We start from the raw sequence: 19,896 nt of genomic DNA on the forward strand, positions 1-19,896 counted from the left end.
GCCCTAGTCTCTCTGGAAATGCTGCCTTGGTTATTTACTCGTAGCTGGCACAGATGACTGGCATTTCGAGGCTTGTTTTATGGAATTTTAATAGATCAACACTTTGAAGCACATTTAACGTTCACAAATGAAGTTTCCGTTACATGTCAAAATGAGTAACTTTTTTGAGAGTTAAAGAATTACAGCAATTCCGTCCTATACTTACCTTGTTTATTGTGTACAGTTCGTCTTCTGCAGAAAGCTTTATTAGAAAAAAAGGAGAGCATTTCCTTAGAACTAGAGCAACAGAGGCTTTTCATACTCTTATACCAAGTTAACTTCCAAAAGATTTTTAACTCCCTGTTTCCCAAAGCACACCCAATTTTTGAACTCTACAATCTAAAAATTTTTATTAGTCTAATTCTTTTCTGAAAATTCAAAGAACTGATGATATACAAAGTGGAACGCTTTCTATTCATCACCATCTCACTATTAGGTTGAATATTTAATGTTTGGAAGTATTTAAAAGAATAAGCCTAGTAATTTCCAGCACTACAAATGTTTTGTAGGGGTGATGGTGCCTGATTTATTAGTAAAATAATGTAATATAAAACAAAGTGAGAATAAATTTTTCATAGTCTTGGTCATCCAATAAATGCATGCAAAAAATTTTGTAGGAGACACATTTAAGTTGTTTACAAAATAGTATGACTGGAGGACAAGGAGGGTCTTCTCTCCAATATTACATATAAGGAAGTTATCTCATTCATAATGCAGTTGTCCAGCAGTCATGTAATTAATCAAACTCACTATTTAAATTTTTTCCTTCCTTTGTGGCCCTCTTGCTGTCACGCATTCTGACCAACTTTCCAGATGAAAACAAATCAATGTAGCCAAAACAAGATCAGTATAATACAGGTAATTTATACACTGCTAGTAAAGATTTCACATTGACCATGTCAGTAGTCCTGGCAGACATAACACACATGTTGCTCATAGTGGGTTTATAGTATTTGTTTTTAATGAGAAATCCATTTTTGGGGTGTGTGTGGGGTGTGTGTGTGTGTGTGTGTGTGTAAGGTAAAAATCGGTTTCCCCAAAGCTTGTAGTCATTTTTAAAGGTCTCTTTTTTGGAACCATGACAACTCACAAATCTTTTCAGACATTTTATTGTATGAAATCTTTTTCAGATTAAATGAAGACACTATTCCTTCAAAGTTATTCCTTAGTTTGGCATTCATACTTATTCTTTTTTTTTTTTTTTTTAAAGGAGGGAGAGGGGCAGAGAGAGAAGGAGAGAGAGACTCATATGCATGTTCCACACCTAGTGGGGAGCCTGATGTAGGGCTCTATCTCACAACCCTGAGATCATGGCAAGAGCCAAAATCAAGAGTCCGTGCCTTAATCGACTGAGCCACCCAGGTGCCCCTCATTCTTCTTCTGACTTCATCTTACAAGAGTTGGCCCTCCAACAACAGGGGTTAGGGGTGTTGACCTCCAAGCAGTTGAAAATCCTTGTATAACTTCCCCAACAACTTAAATTACTAATAGACTACTGCTGACTAGAAGCCTTACCAAGAGACAATTAACACGTATTTTGTGTATGTATCATATACTGTCTCCTTACAATAAAGTAAGCTCAAGAAAAGAAAATGTTATTAAGAAAATCATGGCAGAGAAAATACATGTACAATATCATACTCTAAAAAAATCCATATATAGGGGCTCCTGTGTAGCTCAGTCCTTGGGCATCTCCCTTCAGCTCAGGTCATGATCCCAGGCTCTTGGGATCAAGCCCCACATCAGGCTCCCTGCTTGGTGGGAAGCCTGCTTCTCTCTCTCCCACTCCCTCTGCTTGTGTTCCCTCTCTTGCTGTGTCTCTGTCAAATAAATAAAGAAAGAAAATCTTTAAAAAAAAAAAAAACCATGTGTAACTAGACCTGCATGGTTCAAACCTGTGCTGTTCAAGGGTCAACTGTACATGTCACATGGTTTCATAGTCCTAGGCCTGTACCAATAACCTTCCCCCATCTCTAGACCCTCTGCACATTTCTGTTCACCTATCCCAGTCTTCAAATGGTCAGAAGTTATACTAACAACAAAACGTGTCTTGGACTCCAAGTGGAGCTAGGATTACTATTTCTGGCCTCTAGTAAACATTCAGTAAATAGCAACTGTTACCCAATAAAAGCTAACATTTACTGAGCATTTACTGTTTGCCAGGACTGTTCATTCTCTATTTTAATACTTTGAGGACAGTTAATTAAATAGTTATATTGGGAAGCGAAATGTAGGTTTAGAGGAGGTCAATAACTTGCCCAAGACCAGAGGCCAGGCAGGGACCGTCTATCCTGTGAGGGTCAGAGCCCCTCACTGCACCATCCCGTTTCCTCCCCCCGGTCTCAAGTGCTAGTTCTCCACCGAGCTTGCACAGCACAGGCCCAGCCTTACTGACTCCACTGGGATTTGCAGGGCCCTCTTCAAACCAGCCACTGGCTGCCAAGCGATTTTAATTCCCAGCTATGACCAAGGGAGTTGAAACAAACCCCATGACCTGGTTTTGAGGCCTGTGGCCTTTGAGTTACTCTCTTCTAAGTGAACTCCCAGCATCTTACAAATTGAGGTCTAGAACCTAAAATATACGTGCGCGTGAGGGGGGGAGGGGAGGGTGTGTTGGGCCACTAGTCCTGGGTACACCTCAGCAGTGAACAGAAACAGGTGTGTCCCTACAGCCATTCCTGTGCTACGTACCTCACAGTTGTGAGTGGGAGGTGCGTTAACGTTCTCCTTCCCAAGATAGCGAGCATGTGTCCTTCTCATCGCCCACGGGCCAGAGGACACCATTTGCACCAATGACCCAAACGCAGCTAACCTCTGCGCCTGCGCAATTGGAGGCGCGGGTGGCGGCGCGTCTGCGTAAAGCTCGACTTCTCGCGCTTTTTCGGAGGCCGGGAAGTGGGCCGTAGCTGACTGGAGTGTGTCGCGGGACGCAACAGGCCGAAGACGACGGTTTTTCTAGGCGTGGGAACCTGAAGGTTGAAGTTGCGTGTCCTGTTGGCTGGAGGGTCAAGAAGGGAAAGACTGTATTATCCCTACTTACCAAACTCCCCCCGTCCCCAGATCAGTAGAGTCGTTGGAAGAGCACTTACCTCTGACTGGGCCGCCTAGGAGGAGCCGTAATAGGGCCTCCTGGTCGCCATTTGAGACAAGACAGTGGGCTTTGGCGGGGAGACCTGGGGGGAGTGTGTGTGTGTGTGTGTGTGTGTGTGTGTGTGCGCGCGTGCGTGCGTGTGTACATTGGACATACTTTTTGCTCATCGACGCTGTCAACCACCATCGGGGTCCAGTTAGAAGTTAGGGTCGAGCAACTCGGTGTTCCCGACTCCATGGTCCGGGGGAGGATGCTGATTTTGTTTGCGTGGTATTCGGAAATGTGATAGCCCTTGTAAGCCCCTCTCTGGTTCAGTGTGTGAGTTCCCTTGGTATTTCTGTGAGGAGAAAAAGTCGCACAACCTCTCGTTTTCTTCCTAGAATGACATCAAGAATGTTTTCTAAAGGGCTTGCTATATCCGGCTTCAAGCCCTGGATGTGGAAACAAAGCAGAAACCGTCTCTGCACTTAATGTTTCCCAAGTTTTATTTCTATAAGTGGTATTTGGACATTCCTGTTTATCTCAGTACGATTTACATTGTTGTATTCATGTCTGTTTTCCTCATTGGATAGTGAGTTTAGGAACAGAAATTACGTTGTTTACATTTGTGTTTTGCCTTTTCATGTAATAGGTGTTTGTTGAATTCAATTGGCATTGAAATATATTAGGACGCTAAACATGGAAAAAATTACAGCATACTTTGTTGTAGAAGAAAAAACAAAAACCTTCTTTCACTTGTTGGAGTTATGTAGACACTGAATAGAAACTTACCGTTATAATTATTCTGGATTTTGTGGCTTTAGTCTTTGATATTATATAATACAGGGTCTCAAATTAATGGCCAAAGCAAGTGATCTCCAGTGTTTTAAAGTGAGATAGAGCTTGTTCTCATGCGGTTAGTTCAATTGTTTTTGTTTCTTTGGTTGCCTTGTAAGCATACCAGTTTGTCAGTGTTGTAGTCCATTTCCCTCTTTATAAATTTGTTTCAGAACTGGTGCTATTATGAGTCCTTGGCCCTAGAATACATTATGTAGAGTGTGTGAAAATCTGTGCATGTTTAGGAAGAGCGGAATAGCCACCTTAGTCCTAACCAATTTCGAACAGAGTTGGAAAACCAGATTGTTACAAATTCTTATGCAGGAAGAAAAGGTGCTGTAAAGTGATTCCCTTATCAGGTTTGAAATCATAGTGTTAAATCCTAATTTCAGTAATTACTAGGCTGAGAATTTGATTTTTTTTTGTTGATACAATGTGAGTTGCAAATTTCTTTCTTTGAAGATTTAGTCAAACAACTTCATTTGTAAATTTGGAATGCTGAAGAAACGTTACAGACTTTGATATTGAAAAAAATGAAGAGAAACCTAAGTGAAAATTCAACTCGAAGTACAGCAGGTATTGAACAATTATATTCAATTTTATTTATTGTATTTTTATTTTAAATTTTGTATATCTTTATATACCATGTAAACCTTGTGAAGTTTATAGATGGGACATTTTGGAAGGAACTTTTAAAAAAGATTAAACATACAGTCTAGCCTCTTTACTTTTAGGTAAAGAACATATAGTCTAGCCTCTTTACTTTTTAAGTCCAAGGAAATGAAATAACTTAGTCAAAACTTTCAGTGGCAGAGGTAGGTGTAAAATGAAACATTCCTGGATTTACCCTAGCATTCTTTCTACAAACTTTATGTGCTTGAGTTGTTGTTCACTTTTAAGCTTTTCGAAAACATAGAAATAGATTTATTTCTATTATTATTCTATTTGTATTTGTGACTTTCTTATTTGAAATATTTCTATCTCCCTAACAACTTCCCTTACCATTTCTGCTTTCCCGATTTATTAGTTAGTAAAAGGATGGAGGATAAGGATGAAGAGAACCAGGAGTGTAGTGATAATGCACAGTGAAGACAGTCATAGCGATTTATGATAGCTGTACTGTATTCTAGCATTTAATTATATGTATCAATTTATTTACTCCTTACACCAGCCCTCTGGGATAGGCATTATAATTATCATTCCTGTTTTCCAGATGAGAAACTTAGGCACCGAGAGGTTAAGTAAGTAATTTATGAAGTGGCAGAGCCAGCATTTGGACCTAGGAATCTGGCTCTAGTGTTCATGCTCTTAATTACTATATTTTCCGCCTTCTCTGTGTATGTCATAATAGCAGAATGAGTTAAGGAAATTGCCCAAATTTATACTTGGAAGTTGTGATTCAAACTCAGGCAGTCTGATTTCAGAGCTCACATAAGTTTCCCAGCCTTTTGTCATACAGTTATCATAGAGTCAATATTTTCTCCATAGTATACATGTTGATAGATCAGCTAGGGTATGTTCTAGTGGCAAGATAATCTGAACTGAGTTTTAGGAAGCTTGGGCCCTATCTAGGCAAGCTTTTCAGATCCCTTTTTGTCTGAGATCCCTTCTAGTTTTAGTGTTTATAAATTCTGACTTTTGGCTTGACTTGAGATCCCAGGCCTCCCAGCTAGAGGGCTTGGACGTAATATTTATTTATCCTCATGTGGATTGAATATTATCACTTTAAGCATTCAGAAAATGATCCCAGAAAATATGCATTACAGACACCTGGAGTGCATGTTAAAATTCAGAGTTTTGGATTCCAAACTAAATCTGTTGAAATAAAATCCATGAGGGTGGGGTCTAGGAACTGGCGTGTTAAGGAAAATTCCATGTAAATCTTAGTCAGACTAAAGTTGGAGAACCATGGCCCTAAAGGGTGTGCTGTCACAGTCCAAAGAGTGGTTAGGGTTTTGGAAAGCATGGGTCAGAGTTTGGTTCTCCCTCACCTCTATTGTATTTGAAGGGCCCCCCTCCAGTTGACATGGTAATAAGAAGCACAGAAAGGAAATAAGGAAAACAAAAAGTGGATTTGGAAAGGGTTGGGGGGTGAGGAAGGAGATGGGAATTACTTCCAAAGAAGTGAAATTAAATCAGAGTTAATGTAGAACAGGAAAGGAGTTTTTAATAGAGACAAATGAGGTTATTTGGGACCTTAAAAAGAATGTAAAAATCAATGCAAAGATACAGAAATAGATCTGTAATAAGTATAAAATTAACATATAGAAGTAGACAAATCAAAGTTGTTATTATACACAATTATTCTATAACTAGATCTATCTGCCTATTATGTACTAATTTATTGGTACATTCAATTTAGGCTGTTTGCCTATACCATTGTTCAATCAGAAGAAGAGGAATAGACAGCCATTAACATCCAATCCACTTACAAATGATCCAAGTAGCAGTACTGCTTCTGACAGTTATGATTTCCCTCCTTTACCACCAGGTAAGGAAATATGGTGAAAATTAAAAAAAAAAATAGGAATTAAGATGATAGAAAATTAACATTTTAATTTTATTACAATGGAAATAGAAAGTTTATTTTTTTCTTCTTTCCCCTATCCAAATATAGGGATTACTTGGCTCTTTCTGAACATTCCAGTACAGTAGTTTGAGTTTCCTTGTCTACAAGGGTGGCTTAGCATTTAAATGGAGTATCTTAGATCTGAAGCCTTTGTTCTAATGAAGTTGTAACCCACATTGTAAAGATTTGTTTTTTTCTTTTTCAAGATCTATGGATATTGTAACTTAGGCATGTGGTGATAAAGAGTGGTGAAACTCAAGTTGCCTCAGGAATTGGGATCTGTGTACACATGAACACAGGAAAAACGGGAGAAAATTTAGACTTTAGGAAGGATAGAAGCCTAAAATTTCTACTGCTTGGCTTTTTTCTCTTCTGAGCATTTTTGCTTCTCTTCATTTGTTACTTTATTTCTCTCATCCAGTTGGCTTCCTTATAACTTCAGCCAGCCCATGAACTAAATTATCTTTGCTGGAAGTTAACATAGCCTTTTACTTCTAGTTCCCAGAGTCCACTGTTGACTGCCTTCTGTATCTTTTGATTAAATTCTAAAGACAGCCTTTGGTTCAGCACATCTTTTTAAGTAAGGTCACTAAAATTCTGGTTTAGCTTTATGATTAGGCCTCTCATCTCTGCAACAGTTAGCTGTAGTGGTGGGTGCTGAGAGGTCTTAATGTTTGCCTACTTTTTATTCCTCTTCAGAAAAAGGCACGGACAGGCAGGTATTCTGCAATATACTTGGTATATGCTGATTGTATACATTTATATATTTTTGAGGATACCTTAAAAATCTTTAATAAGATATTTTGCAACTAGAATTTTAAAATTTCTCTCCCTTCCTCTCTCTCCCTCACCCCTCCAGGCCTTTGTCTGCTTGTAAATCTATAATTATTTTCTTTTCTTCCACATTTGAGGAATTCAAAGTAGGAATTTTATATTATTTTCATTTTTATTGACAAAAGAAAAAATCCATATGGATGTGCATAAATTGGCATTTATCTGATCATCGTCTGCCATCTAAAAAAATTCTCTGACATTTAAAGTATTTTTATAAATAGCATGAATGTAGTCCTCCTTAGGGAAATGTTCATCCTTCTGAAATACTGTACTGTCCAAGCTCTGAGCAGGATTAAAATCTGTCAGAGATGTAATATGATTCTTATATTGGGTAAGAGATATGGCTAGCTCAGTGTTTTTCAAATTTTCATCTTGATCCATTAGTTTGGATGGGAAACAATCTTTAAAGAAGGAAATAGAAGAGAATAGAGTAGAATAGAAAATGTCAGGGAGCATCACACATGGTAAGGATACAAATTGATATTTCAGTTTTGTTATGTTCTCTCTCCTTTGTCTCTCTCTCTCTCTCATGTACACCATGCATGTGTGTACGTCTGTGTGTGTGTGCATATATTCTGGGCTATGATGTACTTTTTGCTGTGGGTTGGGTTCAAAAAAATTGAAGAAACATTGATTACACTAAATTCATGCTACAAAGTACAAGGTACTACACTAGAACTGATCATGGAAAAGATACAGATTAAACTACTACCTTTGTTTAAAATATAATGAGAAAGGAAGACATCTATGAAAATTAATAAGGCAGGCTGTGACAAATTCCACAATAAAGTGCTGTTTGAAGAACATACCCATATCTTCCAAGTCCTTTTCTTCTCTAGGCTTTTAGTTTTCCACCTATTAAATAAATATGAAGTGATTGTTTTTAAAAAATGATACATATCTTACTTTTGTCTATGCTATTTGTATCTTTTGAGATTGGGTTTGGGAAGCTGTGAATCCAGAGTTTCCTCCTTCAGTGAAAACAGTGAACACAGGGTAGGTGGAAAAATATATACCACTGACTATATGTGTCTGTTACTGACTGATGTTATTCTTCATTGTATATTTTACATTTCTCAGTTTGGAAACAAACTGTTAATATTTAATAAGACCTATTTCTTTGAAAGGCAAATACCACATTCAGTTTCTCATCCTCCGAGAAGTCAAGATTCTGTGTCTAAGTCTATTCAATTAAATACTGAAAGAAGCAAGAGTCACTGGAGGTGAGTTTACTTAAGATTTCTCTTTTTTCTATCCTTCTCCTTCCCCTCTTTTTCTCTCCTCCATTCCCTCTTCCTTCCTCAGGCAAAATTACATTTAGGAAATTTTTAAGCTAAATAGTAACTAACCCCATAGCAGTATTAGCTACGTTTTAGAAAAGAAGTTTTAAAATGCTATATAAGACTTTAAAAATAGGCAAATTTTTAAAAAATGGGCAGATTTGTCGGTGAATATGTTTCCAAAGCGTTCTTCACGTTATATCGAAATTTCTGCCTATATTTGTCATCATGCTACAGATCATTAATAATCTAATTGGCAGTAGGTAAAGAGTCAGGAATAACTGTATTTTAGTGTTGGATATATTTAGGAATTGCCAACCAAATAGAATGATGAATTTCACCCTAGTAAGACAGTCAGCTCCATAAACAGAACAGAGTAAGAAAGAAAGATGATGACCAAAATGTGTGTACATAAACAGTGGTAGGTTCTCAGGAAATGAAGATGACCGTTAAGGAAGATGGTGAGAATGCTCCTGGATTATTGCTGTAAGAGTCTAAGTTTAATCCCAAAATAGGATGAAAAAATAAATAGTTAGGGAAAGGACATGGGTTATTTGTTAGGTTGAGGATTTTAGTATTCTTTTTTTTTTTATTTTAATTAATATTTATTTATTTTTTTTTCTTTTCTTTTTTTTTTTTAATTTTTTATTTTTTATAAACATATATTTTTATCCCCAGGGGTACAGGTCTGTGAGGATTTTAGTATTCTTGAGTAACTAGTAACTACCGAAGGAAATAATTTTGGGAACAAAATATTAGAGAAACAACATCAAACATATATCTTCTATCAGTCTTGTTTAGTGCTATGGTACATTATTTTAATAATCCTTACAGCAATCCTGTAAAGTTAACCTTACCTTCACTTTTATTCGAGATACCATATTTTTTAAAGGGGAGAAACATTAATAAAATACTTTATAAGTACATCAAAACAATATATATATTTTAAAATTAGTTTTGCTCATGCTGGTTTCCTCAGAACCAGTTAGTTACATTCTTTAGAACCAGGGCTTATTACCTAGGCCATTCAGTGGTTTGAGATCGTCCTCAGAGGCACAGTTTCAGCTGCAGATGCTGTAAGAAAATGCCTTCTGGGAGGGTATGTGATTTGGTGAGTGCTGTGAAGTGTGTAAACCTGGTGATTCACAGACCTGTACCCCTGGGGATAAAAATATATGTTTATAAAAAATAAAAAATTAAGATTAAAAAAAAAAAAGAAAATGCCTTCTGACTGGCATTTGAGAATTAGGTAACATTGTAATATGGACAGGCAGTCAGTATTAGATATTCCAATTTGAAATCATAGATAATCTATCAGACAGTTGGACTATAATAACAGATAATCCAGGAGCAAAAACCATTTGAAAACCCAGGTAGGTGGCTGATAATCTGCTGAAGCTCTGGTTCTCTGCTTAGGTTTAGAATCTCTGCTTTATCTTCACATCCATGTAGCCCCCGTTAACAGCTTGTTCTTGGGATCTCATTGAACACCTAGATCCAAAGAGAAGGATCCAAAGCAGACACTACCCTTCCCTTTTTAGAAGCCACTACAGCTTTAGTACCTTTCATGGTCTGGTTGGGATTTGAGGACGTGGCTGAGCTAGATTGGCTGCTGAAGCAGCATCCTTGTGTGGGCTCAGTCAGGAAGGTCAAAGGACTGTGGTTCTTCCAGGGCTTGTTCCCAGGCCAGGAGCGCCTGCTAGACAAAAATGTGGGAAGAAGTTAAAATGCATTATTAATAAGGAGCTGTGAGGGGTGCTTAGGTGGCTCAGTGGGTTAAAGCCTCCACCCTTGGCTCGGATCCTGGGATCATGCTCCATATTGGGCTCTCTGCTCAGCAGGGAGTCAGCTTCCTCCTCTCTCTCTGGCTGCTTCTCTGCCCACTTGTCTGTCAAATAAATAAATAAAATCTTAAAAAAAAAATAAGGAGTTGTGAAACAAAGAAGCTTTTCTAAATTGAATAATAAACATAATTTTTATAGCCATGAGAGGAGACAGGCGAAGTTTGGTTTCTGTTCTCTCTACTGAAAATAAAATTGCTGTCATATGAAGAGGTGGTGAATGTAGAAAAAATTTTAAAGAGGTGTATCAGACAGTTAATTAATAAAAATACAAGTAATTTTTTTTCTGGATATTTTGAAGTTTGTGAGATTTATCAACTTTTAAAGGTTTGAAATTATTCATGATTTCTTCTGTCCTTATTTTCATACCTAATTTTGCACCCAATTTACTTAAGAAGGCTGCCCACATTAACAAGCTTCAGGCCCCATACAATCTGGACTTGTGCCTGGTCACTGTGGAGCCTCTATTATTTTCTCTAACAAGGGATGAGTTGTATTATTTGCCCCCTTGTAATACCAGTGATATTTTCAGGAAAATTACCCAGAAATAAGAATTTGTGACCTGGATTAGTTTCTCCCTGTTGAACTCTTAACTGGTCTGCTTAGAAATTATACTTTGGATTTTGGCCTCATTAACATCATGTTCTCATCAGTTAATATAATTCACTTAGATTAATGTAGTTACTAAAATGTTGCAACAGATTGATTAATTGGACTTTTAAGCTATGTAGTAAAAGCATAAAATTTCTAATCAAAGTTATCTACACTGCTTGTATTTATTCTCCTTGTGATTTAAAATCACCTATAAGCCATAACTTAACTTGTTAAAATTTTATTGTAGAAAATTTAAAAAATTAATGCATAAAGAAGCAGGCAAATATCCTCAGAATCTTACCACTCAGAGACAACCACTGTCAAATGAAAGCCTATAGTTTAAAAAATATACTTTATAACACTAAACTCTGAGTTGCGAGACTAGGATTCTCTGGGTTCCAGATTGACAATAACTTGCTGTATAACTTCAGGCAAGTTACTTCCTCGGTTTCATCACCTAAAAAGAGAGGTAGGATCTATTGTAGAGTTGTTGTGATAATGTATTTGGAAGTTCCAACTAGTCAATAATTACAAAGTACTTTATAAATCATAATTTTTCACTATTAATTTTTTAAAAGAAGATGTATATAGAAACAAAAAACCAATATTAATTTTAAAATATCTATTACAGCTACAAGGATGGCAGCAAAAATACCAGCTGGAAACCATCGGACAGAAATGATGTTAGGCCTCAATGCAAAAGAACAAACCTGGTGGCAAATGATGGAATAAATTCCTGTTGGGGAGCTCAGCAAGGGAAACAATTAAGAATATCAGAACCTCCTAACTTATCTCACCAAAGAGAAGCCAAAGTACTCAGACAAACACATTCGTCAGAAATACCTGGCTCCACAATGAGAGGTCTAGACAGAAGCAGTGCTTTACAGGCATTTAAACCAAGTTTTCAACAAAGTTTATTTAAGAAGAAAATGTTGGATGATATTCCAGAAAAAAGTAGTCTTAAGGTAAACTTTATAAATATGGATCATTTACATTTAAAAATATGAGATAAATACTTAAATTACAGAGATAAGAGCATTTAAAAATCAATCTCATGGCATGCATTACATGATTAACACAAATACCTGGTCCCTGGTGTAGATAAAGGTTTCAAATATTTTCTTTGTGATTATGAATGAGTGTTCCTTTTCATAGTTGCCTTAGAGTGTCCTACAGGTTCTGAATCTCACTGTTGACTCATTATTGAGATGATGAGAGTTTATCCATTACTTACAGAAATTTCTCCCAGTTCCTTATGTGTCAGTCTAATTTTTTGTAAGAGGTCAGCAAACTCTTTTTTTAAAGGGCCAGATAGTAAATATTTTTTTACTTTAAAGTCATATTGTCTCAAGTATACCGCTTAGCTCTACCATTGTAGTTTGAAAGCAACCATAGACAATACATAAATAATAGACTTGGCTGTGTTCCAATAAAAGTTTACAAAAACAGACAACAGGTTCGATTTGGACTGCAAGCCAGAGTTTATTTTACTTTTTCAGCTTCATATTCTATAATCTACAAATATATACTAGCCATTTCAGACCTTTCACAATTCTCAACAGGATATGCACTCTAATATGACTCTGCTTTGGTTTATTTTTTTTCCATATCTATACATCAGCCTTACTTCCTCCTCTCACCACCCTTTGCTCTAATTGTTCTATATATTTTGTGTGCTGGTTGTTCACTACCTTCCTTTCCTTGTACCCTGCCTGGCCCAACACTCTGAGGGTTTTGAAGGGGCGGGTGTGGGAGGTGGGGGAAGCAGGTGGTGGGTATTGGAGAGGGCATGGATTGCATGGAGCACTGGGTGTGGTGCAAAAATGATGAATACTGTTACGCTGAAAAATTTAAAATAAATAAATAAATAGGAAAAAAAAAAAAAGATTCTTTACTCTACACTCTCCGTGCTCTGGAAGGCTGAGTTGTCCTACGTAGTGTAGCCTCCTGAGGTCCCCAGGCTAGCTCTTGTTAGGGGTCAGCCAATGGGAGTCACTGGCAGGAAATCAGAGGGAGAGAGAGAGGTTGGGTTTTCCTGTTTTCTCCCTGTTTAAATGTTGTATTGTGGGCAGTAGCTGTCCCCAAATGGTACAGCTCTTCCATGAGTCCAGCTTTCACAGGTGTGATAATTTTATTTCTTTCCCTTGTCCTTTCAGCCTAAGAATAATGGAAGTCTCTTATTGTTGTTAGTCTCGAGGGCTTCAGTACCCTGTTTGTTTTGCCCATACACCTGTTAAGAAGTCTTTTCAACAATTGGGGTAATTTTTTTTTTTTTTTTTTTTTTTGCTAGAAATCTGACTAATGTAGCTTATATCACAGTGGCTTTCAACCTTATATTTCCTTGTACAAAAGAACGATAGTTACCTTAGTAACAATTGTTCATTATGGCAGTAGCGCTCTATGGGAGGTATTCGTATCTTGGTTAGGAAGGGGAGGAGGAGGGAAGGTAACTGTAGTTAGAAAAAAAATGTCCCATCAAGTGTTCTTTGATGTACTGCCACCCTCACGAGGGAAAGTACCCTCTTGCCCCCTGAAATTAGTACTTGACACACTTTATTCTTAGTTGATCTTTAAAAATGCCAAATACATTCTCATCTTCGGGCCTTTATATTTTGTTGTTACCTCCACCCTCACTTAACAACCTATTTAAAATAATAATTCCTATTTCTCTTTATCCTTTTACTCTGTTTTTCTTGAATTCATAGGATATATTAATTTCTGACATTCTATTATGTATTTATTTGTTTATTTCTGAATACTCCATTAGAGGGCAATATTGGTGAGGTATCTTGTCTGTTTTGTTCAGTGGTGGTTCCTCATTAGCTGTGTTTGGCACATAGTTAATGCCAGTAAGTACTTTTGGAATGAACGAGTGAGTGTGTTTGGCTCCCCTGTTAGAATATGAACACATTAGGGAAAGGAACTGTGTTCTATGCACCTGTGTTTATCAGAGGATTGGCACACAAAGCTCTAAAAATATTCAGTGAATAAATAAATGAGTGCATGGATGTCCATACAGATAATTTTCTTCTTGGTTTATTGTCTAAGTATATCCTAGTTTCTCCTCCTATAAACTGCTAATGATATCTTTAATTTAAGGAGTAACTACTAAAATTTTCAATATTTTCTTATATATTCTATACATAAGGACCTAGGATCTTTACATGGAAAGTGAAGGAGTATGACAAGAAAAAAAAAAAATGAATAGCTTCTCAGCCTTTTGGCTAAGATAAGTGTTAAAAAAAAAAAGGTTTTTCTAATGCTATGTTTTTATTTTTCAAAAGGAAAGCTCATTTTATCAGTTAAAGCTCAAGGAAAAAGATAATTCTTTAAGAATTATATCTGCAGTTATTGAAAGCATGAAGTACTGGCGTGAACGTGCACAGAAAACTGTACTTCTTTTTGAAATATTGGGTAGGTAAAGTACTTTGGAAAACCTCAAACTATTTGGACAATAGTCTTAAATGTCTATAGGAATACCTAGGGGATCTTAAAAATAAAATTTGGAAAAGGATATTAAGGTTTATTAGGATTTTCCTCATTTCTTAGATTTGTTATTGATTTGTGTGACTTAAGACGTATTTAGTTATTTTTGATAGTATTCTTCTGATTCATAATGTTAAAACGGGAAAGATTGTTACAGGGGCTCTGTCTTAACTCCTGAGTTGAATAGGGCCAGAAATTTAGTTTTCCTTAATATTTAACAGTTTCAGAGATATTGTTCCTGCTTAAGATGTAGTCTGTATTATTGTATAAATAAAACTAGAAGAGCTTTGTGTAGGAATAGTTATTTAAATATTAGTTCCCACTGTTAAATTTTATTTGCTTGCATTTTACCAGCACTGATTTTCTCCCCTATTTTAATGTTGCTTAGCTGTTCTCGATTCAGCTGTTACACCTGGTCCATATTATTCAAAGACCTTCCTTATGAGAGATGGGAAAAACACTCTGCCTTGTGTATTTTATGAAATAGTGAGTATTTGTTTAAATATTCTTTGCAAAGCTTGTGCCAACCAAACATACAAAGGCTGGCTACATTTCCGTCATAGTAGAAATTCTGTTAACAGTTTGGTATTACTTTCAACATTTCGTTTGGTTCTAATTCTGACTTTAAAGTTTATTTGTTCAGCTAATAGAGATAACCTACTGTGTGCCAGGTGCTGTACTAGATGCAAGGGACACAAAGTAGAATACAGGTGCTAAACAGCTCTTTCTCTTAGAATTTATTGTAGTCTCAGATAGAAAGAGGTACATAAATATTACATTGTGGTATAAGTGGTAGGTAGAGGTATGTACAGTGTGCTATAAAATAGACAGGATGGCGCAGATCAGAGAAAGACTTTTCAAGAATGTAGTAACTTATCTTACATGTTTAAAGAGTAATAAATAATAATAATAATAATAATAATAAATAAATAAATAAAGAGTAATAAATGAAGCCAAAGTGTGTGGGAGGTGGGAGGAATGAATTCTTAGGTAAGAGGGCAGCATACGCAAGGACATGAAGCTGAGAGCATGGATAATCAACAGAGTGTGGAAGGACAGTGGTTCTGAAGTTGGAGGAAGGCAGGGAGTGGGCTGGGATTTAGGAAAGATTCTTGGTGACGAATAAGGCTGCAGGTGACAAAGGAGGCTGGAGATTTTGTAAAACTTACATACTTTGTAGAAGAGTTTGGTATTAATTCTGAAATCAGATTTGGATTCCAACTTTTACCCCACTATTTACTAGCTTTATGACCTTGAGTAAGCTGCTCAAATTCCCTGAGTTTTTTTTAATCTGTAAAATGGGAAGACAATTCCTACTGAAAGGTTGTTTTGGAGATTAGATAATAAAATATATGAATGTACGTTTTCTGACACATAGTAGATAAAAAAAAGTAAGTATATTACTAATTTCTATAATATCTTTAATGCTTATTTTTCTCTAGTCTGTTAAGTTTAAAAATCTTTTATTGAGGGCACCTGGGTGGCTCACTTGGTTGGGCGTCTGCCTTCGGCCCAGGTCATGGTCCCTGGGTCCTGGGATTGAGTTCCGCATCAGGCTTCCTGCTCAAGCCGGGAGTCTGCTTCTCCCTCTGCCTCCTCTTTCTCTGTTTCTCATGAATAAATGAATAGAATCTTTAAAAAAAATCTTTTATTGAAGTAGAACATATACCTAAAAGTATACAAATCATAATTGTACAGTTCTGTGATGTGCCTATGACATATCACAAAGTGGACATTACCAAGGCTAAGAAAAAGAACATTGCTGTCACTCCATGCATCCTGTGTCTCCTCCCATTCTCTACCTCCTCTCTCCTACCTAAAAGCAACTACTATGCTGATTTTTAATATCACAAAATAAATCTGTTTAGTTTTGAACCTTATATAAATAGTATTATATGGTGTATCTTTAAAGTCTGTCCCTCAACACAATGTTTGTAAGATTCATCTGATATTTTGTGTAGCTATAGTCTATTTATTTATATTTCCATGTACAATATTCTGTTGTAAAACAATTTAGCTTTCTATTCTACTGTTGGTGATATCCAAGTTTCCAGATTTTTTGCTGTTATGAATAATATTCTATGAATAGTCTTGTATATATCTCTTGTGCATATACACATATTTCTGTTGAGCATATACCTAGAAGTAAAATCACTGCATCATAGTTCATGTGTATGTTCCAATATAGTAGTTATTTACTACTAAGTTATTTACTACTAAGAATTTTCCAAAGGTTTGTACTTATTTAGACTCTCACAATCAGTGTAGATGAATTAAGTTTTTCTACATTCTTATCAACACTTAGTACTGTCAGTCTTTCTTATTTCAGCTATGTAGGTTTTTAGTGCTACCTTACTTTTCTGCAGTTCCTGATAACTAATGAGGTTGAACACCTTGTATGTTTACTGGCCACCTAGACACCTTCTTCTGTAAAGTCTTTTCAGGCCTCTTGCTCTTTTCTATTGAATTATTGTTTTATCCTTACTGATTTATCAGAGGTTTTTTGTGTGTGACTATTTTGGGTACAACTTTTTGTCCATTATTTGTATTGCAAATTTTTTCTCATACTCCATAGTTTGCTTTTTCAATCTTTTATTTTTTTTTAAAGATGTATTTATTTATTTGACAGAGACACAGTGAGAGAGGAAATACAGGCAGGGGAGTGAGAGAAGGAGAAGCAGGCTTCCCGCCAAGTAGGGAGCCCGAGTGGGGCTCGATGCCAGGCTTGATCATGACCCAAGCTGAAGGCAGATGCTTAATGACTGAGCCACATGGGGCCCTGCTTTTTTCGTCATAGTGATGGCTGTTGAGGAACAGAAATTCTGCTTTTTAATAAAGCCTTTTTAGCAATTATCAATGCTAGCTTTTATACCTAGTGTTTTTTATGACCATTTGGTGAAGGGAATTCCAGAATACTCACCTTTAATTAATGATTCAGAAGATTTGATGCTGGCTGGTCTTTTTCCATTTTACTAGTCCCATGAAAGGTGTAGCCCTTTTGGGTACCAACCCTAGGCCAAGGGTGAGAGTGAGAATGGTGACCAGAATCTCTTTTCCTTGGGAGCCTCTGATTCCTTTTTTTCTCTCCCAGTCCTAGGAGACTGTCAAAACCTCTGCTCAGTTTCTTAGACTCTCAACTGCCTTGGCTGTTCTTGACAGATAATCTCAAGGGGAAACATTCCTAAATGTCAAGCCCCACTTTGGACTTCTGTCTTTTCCCAGATGGGAGTCTCTCTATTCCCTCACTGCATTGGTAGCTCTCTAATGTCTATGAGGAGATTTAAAAATATTTCATCCACCTATTTGAGTTGTTCTTAGCTAGAGAGTTGCTCTGAACTACCTGATCTGCTGTTTATTGGAAGTGGAACTCTAGCAGTCTAATAAAGTGAATAATTCATGTGCCACTACATTGGGAGTTATTCAGTCTTTTAAGACCAATAGTTTACCAGCTTGTAAGAAGCCCTACTCAAGTGAATGTTTTTCTTCTGTGGCAGGACACCCATATATGCCTAGCTATCTTGGTCTTACAGGCAGTGGGGCCCTAAATCAGGTTGAGGGAATTACAGCTTTTTGGGGTGATTCATATTTAGTTGGTCATATGATTAGTTTTTAAAAACTGAAATTCAGATGAAGTAAATAATAACTTCTTTGATATTTATTTTTTTAAAAACAGGATCGTGAACTTCCAAGACTGATTAGAGGCCGAGTTCATAGGTGTGTTGGACACTATGACCAGAAAAAGAATATTTTCAAATGTGTTTCTGTTAGACCAGCATCTGTTTCTGAACAAAAAACTTTCCAAGCCTTTGTTAAAATTGTAGATGCTGAGATGAAATATTATACTAATACAATGAATGAAATTTAAATAGTAATAAGGGAAGTTTAAATATTATAATTTAAAGCATTTTCTTATTGTTTAAATGATCATCTCCATACTTATAGCTGCTGTTTTTTGTAGTTCATTTGTTGAATTAAAATATTTCAATCTTTTTAAATGTGGAGTTTTTTTTTAATGAAAATGGTACATTTGCTAAAATTAAAAAAACATTTCTAGGTAAAAATCCTCAAAATAGTAGGAATAGATGCTTATTTAACATGATGTAATAATATATTTGAGTCAGCCCAAAAGCCAACATCAAGCTTAATGGGAAAATATAGGGACATTCCCACTAAAATCAGGAATAAGACAAGGGTGCCCACTATCAGTACTGTTACTTGGAAGGAGAGGTAAACCATGAAAGACTATGGACTCTGAAAAACAACCTGAGGGTATTGAAGGGAGGGGGTAGGAGGTTGGGGGAACAAGGTGGTGGGTATTAGGGAGAACTCATTGCATGGAGCACTGGGTGTGGTGCAAAAACAATGAATATGCTGAAAAGAAAAAGTTAAAAAAAAAAAGAAAGAAAGAAAGTGGGTGGTAGAGAACATAGAGATACAGCATCAAAGGCAAGGACTCCACAGGAGGCCAGAGACAGAGGAGGTCTGTACCAGCAGGTGTGAAAGCTCCTGAGATAAAGACCTAACAGATCAAAGGGAGCTGCTCAGACAAGACAGACCCCTGGAGGAGACAGGGACAGGCAGAGATCAGGCAGGCTGGAGCCCTTGGGAAGATGTCTTTGAAGGGAGGGGTGTATCAAGAGGTGCCTTGGGGCACTGTTATGCTGAAAAGAAATTTTAAAAAAATGTAAGCAGGAAAAAAAAAAAACTGGTCTTAAATAGATTTCCAAAAATGCTAATAAAATAGATACTAGATTAAAAAAAGAATTATGTAAGAACTGTCTATGCAGTTTATTTAATTATTTCAAATATTTAGTGTGCATATGTAATATATATTTGTATATTTATGTATAATTTACACTTAATTCTCTATTTTCCTATATCCTTCTAAAATGCATCTGCACTCTGGTCTTTCCTCCCTACCTCCTCTCCCTGCCCTCATGTTTAAGATCTCAATTGCTCACCACTCTATAAAACGAATAAGTGGAGGGGAGTAATAGTCTCCAGCTTCAAAAGCAATCAATTACGATGGAGAAATCCCTTGGAAGGTACATGGAAGGAGGATGCAGAGGATGATAGCAAGTTCTTGTCTGGCTTCGCAGTTACTGCCTTATACCAAAGTTGTGATGCCAGTTGGGAGATCACATCCCAAAAAGATTGGTGTATACTTCTATGGAATATGAACCAGGAACCCACACATGGTGCTACTTCTCCCATAGCCATGATATATGGGTCTGGGAATCAAGAGGTGGTAGCAGGACTGACTTTTGTCATCATTACACCAAATGATGACCTCACAAAATTTTGCTTCCCACCCCGACAATTTTAGGCTTCTGGTTTAGTGATCTT

At 36.7% G+C, this 19,896-nt stretch overlaps 1 protein-coding gene across 4 annotated transcripts in view; it reads left to right on the forward strand.

Annotated features, from left to right (window-relative positions):
- Nucleotides 1–18,535, forward strand: part of SPATA22 (spermatogenesis associated 22) — a 31,881-nt gene extending 13,346 nt beyond the window's left edge. For all 4 annotated transcript variants that reach the window (XM_059381070.1, XM_059381067.1, XM_059381068.1 and 1 more), the window contains 8 exons: nucleotides 4,409–4,522; nucleotides 6,309–6,437; nucleotides 8,285–8,345; nucleotides 8,477–8,572; nucleotides 11,696–12,029; nucleotides 14,349–14,478; nucleotides 14,939–15,036; nucleotides 18,224–18,535. In XM_059381070.1, coding sequence (XP_059237053.1) covers nucleotides 4,480–4,522; nucleotides 6,309–6,437; nucleotides 8,285–8,345; nucleotides 8,477–8,572; nucleotides 11,696–12,029; nucleotides 14,349–14,478; nucleotides 14,939–15,036; nucleotides 18,224–18,415 — 1,083 coding nt within the window. In that variant the 5' untranslated portion in view covers nucleotides 4,409–4,479 and the 3' untranslated portion in view covers nucleotides 18,416–18,535. The remainder of the gene's footprint in view (nucleotides 1–4,408; nucleotides 4,523–6,308; nucleotides 6,438–8,284; nucleotides 8,346–8,476; nucleotides 8,573–11,695; nucleotides 12,030–14,348; nucleotides 14,479–14,938; nucleotides 15,037–18,223) is intronic.
- Nucleotides 18,536–19,896: the final 1,361 nt, after the last annotated feature.

Source organism: Mustela nigripes, chromosome 16, assembly GCF_022355385.1.
Source record: "Mustela nigripes isolate SB6536 chromosome 16, MUSNIG.SB6536, whole genome shotgun sequence".
NCBI classification, from domain to species: domain Eukaryota; kingdom Metazoa; phylum Chordata; class Mammalia; order Carnivora; family Mustelidae; genus Mustela; species Mustela nigripes.